Source organism: Quercus lobata, chromosome 10 (genome assembly GCF_001633185.2).
Source record: "Quercus lobata isolate SW786 chromosome 10, ValleyOak3.0 Primary Assembly, whole genome shotgun sequence".
Taxonomy (NCBI): Eukaryota; Viridiplantae; Streptophyta; class Magnoliopsida; order Fagales; family Fagaceae; genus Quercus; species Quercus lobata.
In genome coordinates, this window is record NC_044913.1 from 55,634,361 (window position 1) to 55,644,963 (window position 10,603).

Genomic DNA, 10,603 nt, shown 5'->3' on the forward strand with positions numbered 1-10,603 from the left:
AGAGAGAGTAACTCTAGGATAAGGGACAATGTTGAAAAATTTAGACCCTACTTGGTTATAGTCTATTGACCAAATTGATTAGTTGAGCTAATTATGTGAAGATCGGATTTAGCATGTGATGGGCTCAACCATATAGTAAATATTAGATGTAGCAAAAAATATATTTGACACATGCGATTTGGTTATGATGGGAAAACCCTACGAGTGGTTTATAAGTACAAACTGAAAAATTCACTAAGATAAAATGGAAGTACAACAATGCAATAATATTACCAATTCTAGTATTGTTACCAGTAGTTGAGCTTACTCACATATGACCACATGGGCCAAAATGGGCATTTGCCTTTCTTTTTTTTTTGGTAAACAGTACTTCTATTAGAGTAAAACAGGAAAACAAGCAACGGAATCATCCCTACAAACAGCCTCTAACGAGGGTGGGAGATTTCCTTTATTAAAATGAAACTCAAAATCAGATTTCAGCGCAAACTTGGCAGCTACATGCGCTGCCAAGTTGCATGCTCTCCGTACCCAATAAAGTGCTTCGGCTTCAGCAATTGCAGGGGAGGAGCTGTGATGCTTTTTGGCCTAGATTGATAGCACTTCACCCAAGTGATTCCTTGCAACAACTGCTAAGGCAGAGCCTGAGTCTTGCTGGATTGCAGCATCCACATTGAGCTTGATGTAGCCAGAAGGGGGTGGAGTCCAATTCTTGCTACTTATCTCTTTGGGATGTTGGGTAGTTGACGAAGAGGCTTTAACAATTTCATTGAATCTGGTTTGGATGTTCTGCCTTGCCTTCAACGCATCAGGGTCAATGTTACTAAATTGTTTGAGGTTTCTGGACATCCAAATCTCATCAATAACTAGTGCCATGTTGAGAGACACACTCCAAGCCTTATGTGTAGGGATAAGTGAGGCAGGTGGCTCCATGATGAAGGATACTATATCCTTTGTCGAAGTAAGAGTCACATTGTCAACTTGAAGACCCCAACAAGCGGCTGACCATAGAGCTCGAGCAAATGGGCATCTGAAAAAAATGTGTTCACTGTCTTCTTGTTCAGCATTGCATAATAGGCAAGATGCATCTACATGGTTAAGGCAAACTTGGAGATTAGCCTTTGTTGGCATGGCGTTGATGCTTATCCTCCATATCAACATTTTGAGCCTCTCTGGGAATTTTTCCTTCCAAAGTTTGGACCAACAAGCTTAAGGCTGATCAACACAGTCAGGATGAGCAAAAGCAACATTATGGATGGATTTAACTGAGAACCGACCTTTTGAGTCCGGGAGCCACACTAACTTGTCTTCCTTCTGTGACATTGGAATAGACATGTTAAGAATGGCTCTTGCATCGGTTGGAGCAAATAGTTCCTTCACCTAATCTGAGATCCAAGATTTGGTAGTGGGGTCAATGAGCTCGCTGACTTTAATGGTCAACTTTCTGTATTCCTCAAGTCTGGGTTGATGCATGAAATTTACAGCTTCAGGCACCCAAGGGTCTGACCACACCTGAACTGATTTACCATTCCCGATAATAAAACATCCACCCTTCGCTACAAGCTTCTTTGCTTCTTCAATAGCTCTCCAAGTTGGAGAAGCAATAGCCACTGAATTCGCTGTCAACCAGCCACTGTTTACTTTATATTTGGATCTCAACACATCCATACACAAACTTTGTCTATTCGAGGCCATGAACCATGCAAATTTAGCTATCAAAGCTAAGTTCATCTCCTTCGTTTTCTTGAAACCCAGTCCACCAAATTTTTTGGGATGACATAGTTTGTCCCATGATGCCCACGCAATGTATCTGCTGCCTCTATCTTTAGGCTTCCACCAAAACCACCTAGTAGCTGCATCTAGCTTGTTACAGCTATTTGATGGCACATTGAATGCTGATAGGGTGTATGTAGGGATACTATGGGCTACTGTTTTGATAAGAGTGGCTCTACCAGCCCATGAAAGGCAACAACTTCTCCAGCCAGCTAGTTTGGCTTCCAATTTATCCTCCAAGAATTTAAAATCTCTGGATGGTGATCTTATGGGGAACAAAGGGGCTCCTAGATAAATAGCATCTTTTTTCAGCTTCCTCATTCCAAATTCCAGCTTAATTGCTCTTCTATTTTCAGCCAATGTGTGTTTAGAGAAGAAAATACCTGATTTGGCTCTATTAATGCTCTGCCCAGACCAGTCACAGTATTTTTCCAAATAGGTGGAGAGAGTTCTAGCATCATGCCTTGTCGCTTTTGAGAAAAGGACAATGTCATCGGCATACATAACATGAGTTAAGGCTGGACTTCTGATACTCGCTTTAGCTCCACTGACGTTGCCCTTCATCAGTTCTTTATCCAGCATTCTTGAGAGCACTTCTTGGGCTAAAATGAAAAGGTATGGAGAAAGGGGGTCTCCTTGCCTTAACCCTCTCCTAGGCGCAAAATGATTTGATTTTCCCCCATTCACCAGGACTTCAAAGGAGGCTGAGGATAAACAAGCCATGATCCAGCCAATAAACGTACTGCTAAACCCCAAATTTGTGAGCACCGCTTGAATAAACTTCCAATTGACTCTATCATACGCCTTTTGTAGGTCTAACTTGAGAGCCATGAACCCATTTTTAACTTTCCTGGATTTGAAGCTATGAAGTAGCTCGTGCACAACCACCTGATTTTCTGCAATCCATCTACCCGGGATGAACGCTGATGGACATGGAGAAATAATCTTATGGAGCAAAGGCCTAAGTTTCGCCACAATCAACTTGGATATGATCTTATACACAACGTTGCAAAGACTAATGGGCCGGAAGTTGTTGACAGAGATTGGGTTAGGGGATTTTGGGATTAGAACTATGAGTGAGTCATTTGCATCCTTGGGTAGGCATCCATTGGTGAAGAAAGCTGTTACTGCACACGTTACAGTGTTTCCAACAGTAGGCCAGAATTCCTTATAGAAAAGGGCGGGGAATCCGTCTGGCCTGGGGGCTTTCAAATCCTGCATACTAAACAAGGCAGTCTTTATTTCCTCTGGGGTGGGGATGGTGTTTAGGCCTTGATTTTCTTCCTCAGAAATGCAGCGTGTCATGAGGTCATCAAGGTTTTCCGGGAAATCAACTTCCTCGTCAGTAAACAGATTCTTGAAGTGCTGGTAGAACAACTCTCTAATTTGATTGGCTCTGGTCACCCACTGACCATTCTCGGCTTTTAACGCCATGATACTGTTTTGTCTTCTTCTAATAATGGTAGAAAGGTGAAAGAATTTGGTATTCCTGTCGCCCTCCTTCAACCAAAGTTCCCTTGACTTCTGCTTCCACATCATTTCAGATCTTGCAAGCCACTCGGAGAGTTCAATCTGCAGTGCTTCTTCAATCTTCCCATTCTCTTCAGACGGCTGCCTCCTCTGAACTTCATTAATTTTTCCCAACAACCGGTTAATTCTATCTTGGCAATTCCCAAAAACTTGCTTGTTCCATTTACGAAGCGCTATCCTGGTCGCTTCTTGTTTCTTCTTTAGAATTTCAAATTCCGATCCACTTTCGTGGCCATTCCACTCCTCTTCAACAACTGAGTTACAGCCATTGTCCCTTACCCAAGCTGCTTCAAATCTGAAAGGTCTATTAGCAAAACTTTGCGATGGATTAGTGTCAAGGAGTATCGGTTTGTGGTCAGAATTGATAGCTCCTAGATGGGTCACAGTAGCATCTGGAAAAGCAAGCCTCCAGGAAATATTAGCAATAGTTCTATCAAGGCGTCTTTTGATAGCAGCACTTCCCCATTTTCCTCTTGCCCACGTAAATGCATTTCCTGAATATCCCAAGTCTATGGCACCGAATTCAAACACAAGTTCCTTAAGGAAATTATTTTTTGAGTCCCCTGCACCCCTACTGCCATTAGTTGAGATTTCATTGTCCTCCAAGGTGAAGTTGAAATCACCCAAACATGCCCATGGACAATTGCAGGACTCTAATAGTGCCATAAGGTTCTCCCAAACCTTTTGCTTCTTTGCTGGATAAGGAGTGCCGTAAAAGCCAACAAGAAGCCAAGATCTTATAGCATCAACAACCTTAACAGCAATGAGATTTTTGTTGAACTCTACCTTCTGAATAGTGATCCCAGACCTCCACATCATACAAATACCACCTGCAATACCCTTAGCTTCTACTACACACATATCTGCAAATTTTATTGACTTTAAAATAAACTGCATCCTACTGAAAGAGGCTTTAGTTTCACTCAAAAAAACAACATCCGGGCTATTCCCTTTTAAATGAGCCTTAAGGGCTCTGACTGTCGCAGCGTTGCAGATGCCGCGACAGTTCTAACCAGGGATTTTCATGGGGAGGTTGGGGGCTTGATAAGGCCCGCCTCCTCGGCCATAGTAGTAGTAACAGGGAGAGATGACAAAATATATGGGTTGCCATTGTAAGATTCAATATCATGGGTTTCAATGTAGGATGAAGATTCAGTACACTCACCTTGCACTTCGTGGTGGGAATCACCATGGACATTTTGCCTTTCTGCCAAAATGGAATGCTCCACTCTTGATTTGGGAATGAAGGTCACTGGTTTGGGGTTCAAGATCTTAGTTTCAGGAGCGTGTATCACCAGCTTGACCCTTTTGGGAGATTTCTTCAATTCTTGAGGCACGGCTTTTCTTTTGGACAATGGAGTGTTGCTGCCATGTGTTTTGATGTCGGTGCTTGGTGTTGTGACTTTGGGAATGGAGGTGTTGGACAAAGTCACCTTAGTGCGGCAATGAGGAGATGAAACCAAGGGTGAAGAAGATGCTAGAACAGGGGAGTGGTTATTTGATTCGGGCTGATGGTTTGGTGGAGAATGACTATTGTTTGTAATATGGGTGGGTGGACTTGTTATTTTTGGGATGGGCTCAATATGTTGTAAGGTTTGGTTGCTGGCAGAATTGCATATTATGTGACTATTGGTAGATGGGCCGAATCCAGGAGGATAAGATGGGCCATCTCCATCTCCAACTAACTCATTCTGGGCCTCTAAGTTCACTGCTGCCTCGTGTGTACCTTCAGGATCAGCGCCATTCGCATGGGTAGGGAGGATTGAGTCGCTGACGTGTGTGGGTGAGCATTCCAGCTATTGATTGCTGCTCCTGCTAACGGCTTTCGTACTGCACAGTACTGCAGGTTGGTGCTCTGTTGTGCTTGTACAAATTTGAGCTTGTACACTGGAGTGCGTGGGTGCGTGCTTTTTGTCTTGACTTGCTGTTGTACCCTCATCTGAAGATACCACCGTGCTATTCATCGGCCTTATAGAAGTGGTACCGACGGTGGGGTCTGGGCTTGTTTGACGGTCAGGCTTCAGAAATAGCCCTTGTGGTAAGTCGCTGCTATCCGATCTTAACCATGGTCCTGATGCCACAAAGTTAAACCCGAATGGATTCCTGATGTGGAATAAATTCCCAAGACAACTACTAGCTTCGTGACCAATGATACCGCAACGATAACAGATATCGGAGAGCTTTTCATATTTAAAACTAATCCATAAATGGGGTAGATTCTCTCTGGGGAGAAAAAAGCCAGGCCTAAGCGGTTTTAGTACCTTTAGCTCTATTTGAATGCGCAAGAATTTCCTCCATGCAGCGCCACCTTCACCTGCGAGATCGAGCTCTACAACGGTCCCAACCATTTCTCCAATTTTCCTGAGATTACTGGGAGATTTCCATAGCTCTGGGAGGCCATGGACTTGTACCCAAAGAGTGGAAGTAGTGAATGGGATCTCCTGCCATATTAGTGACGGGTTCCAATGCTTTAGGATTAGGTGGCCACCCTTAATCGACCAAGGTCTTCTTCTGAAAGCATTATTCATGTCTGCTTCGTGACTGAATAGGAACTTGTACGTATCTCTATCGAGACGGTTCACTCGAATCTACCGATTTGGTTTCCAAGCTCTGTTTACGACGTCTGTGATCGCAGTGATTCCAACATTTTTGTGGGTTATCAGTTTTCCGATGAGAGTAAAAGAAGATGGGTTAGGGTCAAATTGGTTTGGAGGGAGCTCTAGGCATGCGTCTATCCAGGAACTGTTTTCAGTACGGTTGATAAGCTCTGATACTTCCATCTGGAGTGAGGAGGTTGGATAGCAAGAGAAAATGGTGGAGAGACAATATTATTAATTTGCTATAAGGGAAAGAAAAGGGATGATGAAATAGGGAGGGCAGATTGTATTGGGAGAAAATGGGGAAGGAGAAGGGTTAGGGGAAGCAGGTGCTACAGAGAGCAAATGGGGAAGGAAAAGGGTTAGGGGAAGCAGGTGCTACGGAGAGCAGGTGCTACAGAGAGCACGGAGGCGGGCATTTGCCTTGGGAGAAAATGGGGAAGGAGAAGGGTTAGGGGAAGCAGGTGCTACAGAGAGCAAATGGGGAAGGAGAAGGTTAGGGGAAGCAAGTGCTACGGAGAGCAAGTGCTACAAAGAGCACAGAGGCGAGCATTTGCCTTTTTTGCCCAAAACAAGTAGCAAAATGCTCCTATTCTGAAACTATTTAGTCATATGCCCATGATTTAAACACGATTTTCTAAACTTTTAATCAAAAAACTTTTAAAAAAAGAAAATCGAGTTATAAGCAAAAAATTTAAAATAAAAAAAAAAAAAGATTTACATGGAACTTGAGTTCCATTCAAGGAACTCGAGTTCCATTCAAGGAACTCGAGTTCATGGAACTTGAGTTCCATATAACATTTTGCAAGTAACTCGATTTTCATTAAATCGAGTTTCAAAATATGGGCATTTTGCTAGATACTTTCAAAACATGGGCATTTTGCTACTTGTTTTGAGCGAAATGGGCAAATGCTCATTTTGGCCTGACCACATGTAACTTCACCCTAGTAGAACTCTTCTATCTTGTAAATCTTTTCAATGATGCCCAATTTGTGTCTAACACTACAACAAAAAGTTGATTGAAGTAGGTTAATTGTGCAACAGATTCACTTGGAACACCACTTGATCTTCAATTTGGTGACAAAGAAGATACTCGATACAAAGCCTTGATACAAAACCATTGCAATAAGATCTCTTTTTCACATAGTGTTCTCCTTACGTTTAAGATGACCTAATATGCATTTAAATACATTTCGGAACCTTAGGGCACGAATCTAAAGGGTTTTTTTCATCATAGGCCACAAACTGGGAAAAAATAAAAACAATTTGCTTAATAGCCTAAGGTTCAACCGATCAACTAGAGTCGAGCTTTATAGAGCTCTATTGCTAGAGAGTTGAGCTTGTAGTCTAGCTACACAGAAGACTTAATAGCTTTTGAGCAGTTTCTTACGTCTTCTATGTAAACCTTCAACCACTTTTCTAGACAGTAAAACTTACAACTTAAGACATATTTTTGGACACATTTTGGATTCGAGTTGCTAGCACTCGTAGACTTTGACCTAATGGACAAGATCCATTAGGTTGGGCAGCTAAATTGTCTCCCCTATATATAGATTATGTTGAAATCTTTGTGTATTAATTATGAGCTTAACATCTATATCAGTGTGTGTACACATAAAAAAAAAAATAAGAATTTTGACTTATGATTGAACTTATAATATTGTGCCACATAAATTTTTGTTCTTTTGCAATTTTATATGTCATTATTAAAATATTTCATTTTAATTAAATATAAATTCGGTAAACTACATAATTGGTCCCCATTTTTTACACAAAATGTCAATTTGGTCCCTAATTTTTTAATTGTATCAATTTAGTCCTTAACATTTCAGTATTGTATCAATTTGGTCTTTGACATTATCATTTGAATGGAAAATATCAAACGGAATAATAAAAAATTAATTTTCCCTACACATCAAAGCCCAAATGTACAGCCACATCAAATTTAAAATAAAAAATAAAAAAAATAAACCCAAATTTATGTTCCTATGTGTGTTAAAAAAAAAAATACGCATTCTCCTTAACCCAAATTACAAGTCTATGCTAGTATTTTAGAACTTAGAAAACAAAAAACAGCACCAAGCAAAGCTACTCCTATACTCTATATGGAGAACCAAAAAGTTTTGCTACTTGGGAATCTCATCGACGCTATGAACTAGATCTCCGAGATCTCATACTTAAGATGCGTTTTTAGGAGGCAGTGTCATAATCTTAGCAGGAAATTTAGTGTAACACCCCAAACCTTTTTTAGCAATTTTACAATGTGAATAATATCTCAAGTGAATTTTATGTTTTTCAATAAGGTTGTTAATTATTTTTGTAGAGGTCTTTTTAATATTAAAAGCATGTGATGACATTTAAGTGATTTGTGGTGATGGGCTAGGTGAGGATTAAGGAAGAGAAGAAATTTAAGGGTTCTTACTCTCACCTCTCTCTCTCTCTCTTTATCTTTGGCCCCTCACTCTCACTCACCGATCAGTCCAGCAAGCCGCCACTGATGAACGAAGAAGCAAGCCGCCATTAATGAACTAAGAAGCGAGCCGTTGAAGAAGCAAGTCGTGCCACGTTTGCTCTAGCCATGTCGCTGCTGATCACCACCGAAGGTCACTCACCGATACAATCTCCGATGCTCACTTACCGAAGCTCTTGCTGTGCCACCACCGATCGCCATTGAAACGCTGTTTGATCAGTGGGTTTTGGGGTTTTAATCCTTTTTAATTTTTTGTTTGATCAGTTTTGGATTTTCTGTTTGATTAATGGGTTTTGGGGTTTTGATCTTTTTAATTCTTTGTTTGATCAATGGGTTTTGGGGTGATGGTGGGTTAATGATGGTGGCTGAGTGGGTATGGATTAATCGTTGATGGTGGGTGAAGATAAATATTTTATTTGAATGAATGTGTATAATAGACAAACTGATGTGGGTGTTTTGTAAAAATGGGAGTGTAAAATAAAAAAGTAGGTTTTTTCTGAGCAAATTTACAAAAATTTTGCATCCATTGATGCGGATGCTCTAAGCCATCCCCCTCCCCTATTTTCTTTAGCTGCTTCTCCCTCTCTCCCACCCCCTCTCTTCTCATATTCACTCTTCTTCTTTGTTTTTCCCCAATGATGACCAAGCCTCCAAGCTCCAATATCTCTTGCCTCATTTCTTTCTTTCTCTCTCTAGTCGAGACCTCCTTGTTAGGAAGGATTATGTCTCCATTGGTTTTCCTAGTAGCTAAAATTCCATGAGATTTTGAAGAGGATTAAACCCAAGGTAAAAATCTAAGCTTTTATCTCAATTTCTTCTATGAAATCCTTTGGGTTTTTCTATTTAATAATTATTGTGGTGAATACTTGATGGGTTTTGGTGAATAATGAAAGATTAGAGGGTTAAGATAATTTGGGTAACAATGGTTTTGTTAAAATCCGAAAATTTCATATCATTTGAGAGTTTTTGCTTTGATAAAAGGTTTTGGTTGTTTAGTTTTCTAATGGGTATTTGAGGGTTGGTTTCCTAGAGCAACCATATAGGTCTTGTTGTTGCATATGTTGATGTGAGTTGATTTGAAAGTGTGTTTCCTTTGCATTTGAGTGACTTTGACATATGTAAATGTGGGCATTTGGTTGTCGCATGCCAAGTGTTTGGTAAATTGCCTTTATGAGTTATGGGATTTAATTCCTCACTTGTGTTGTGATGATTGTTATATGAGGTTATGGGTTGCATTCCTAGTTGTTACTATGTGCCAACTCATGTAACTTTAAGGTTAATCAAGTCTCAAAGCTTTTGGCCTAGAATTAAAATTATAGTAATTTTCTTTTAGGACTCTAAATCTATCCTTGACAGTTTTGAGTAAGCTGCACTACGTGATTTTTTATAAATTACAGAAAAAAAAAAAATGAGCCGAATTTTGGGTGGTACATACTAGACATATAAGCTTAAGGGCTTCTCACTATTTAATTTCAAGCTTTTTGAACAACACCAAGTGGACTGAACGAATTTTATAAAAATGGTTGACGTGCTGCAAATTTAATCAGAAAGTATGATTAGAATGTTGAGACTTTTAGGAATTTACTCCAAGCTTTTGTTGTGTTGTTTAGTTTGTAAGCTAATATGTGCTTTCTCTGACAATTGTTTTACTTTGGCTAATTCTATCATGATTTGGTAGTGACATGCTTTGTATCAAGTTAGTAAATGCATATTGTTTGTGGTAGGGAAATTGAAGACTTTGGTTCTGTTATAGCCCTATGAGTTTCTTGTATGCTTGTTTGGTTCTCATTTGGGTAGGGGTTCTTGTCTTGGGATGGTCATGCTAGGCTTTAAGTCCTTAGGTTTGAGTTTTGAGGGGATCCTTTCTGATTTATGGAGACAAATTTGATAATGTAAGTTGTAGTAAGCCTTGTTATTAATAGGCTTGATACTTGTGTTTTTAGGTTCCAAGGTACTTGGTGATGGACCTAGTAACTTGATTGGTTAAATACAATGTCTGGTTGAGGTACATTTAGATTGGACTACCAAGGTAAGTGGCTTCTTAATGGGATTTTTAGAAAAATAATTATATTGCATAAAATGATGTTTTTGGGTTAAACAAATTTTGGGAAATTTTTTATTTAAAACTATATTTTCCTAAAGAGCATTATGTTGTAACCTTAATGCATTTGATTATTCATGAAAAGGGCATCATATTCAGTGTTACATATGGGAAAATACATGAATTGTTGACATG

The 10,603-nt window shown here is 40.0% G+C and overlaps 1 protein-coding gene across 1 annotated transcript; it reads right to left on the reverse strand.

Moving 5' to 3' along the window:
- Positions 1–585: 585 nt before the first annotated feature.
- On the reverse strand, positions 586–1,128 carry LOC115965021. Its single transcript, XM_031084234.1, has one exon. The coding sequence runs from the start codon at positions 1,126–1,128 to the stop codon at positions 586–588; it is 543 nt and encodes a 180-aa protein (XP_030940094.1).
- Positions 1,129–10,603: the final 9,475 nt, after the last annotated feature.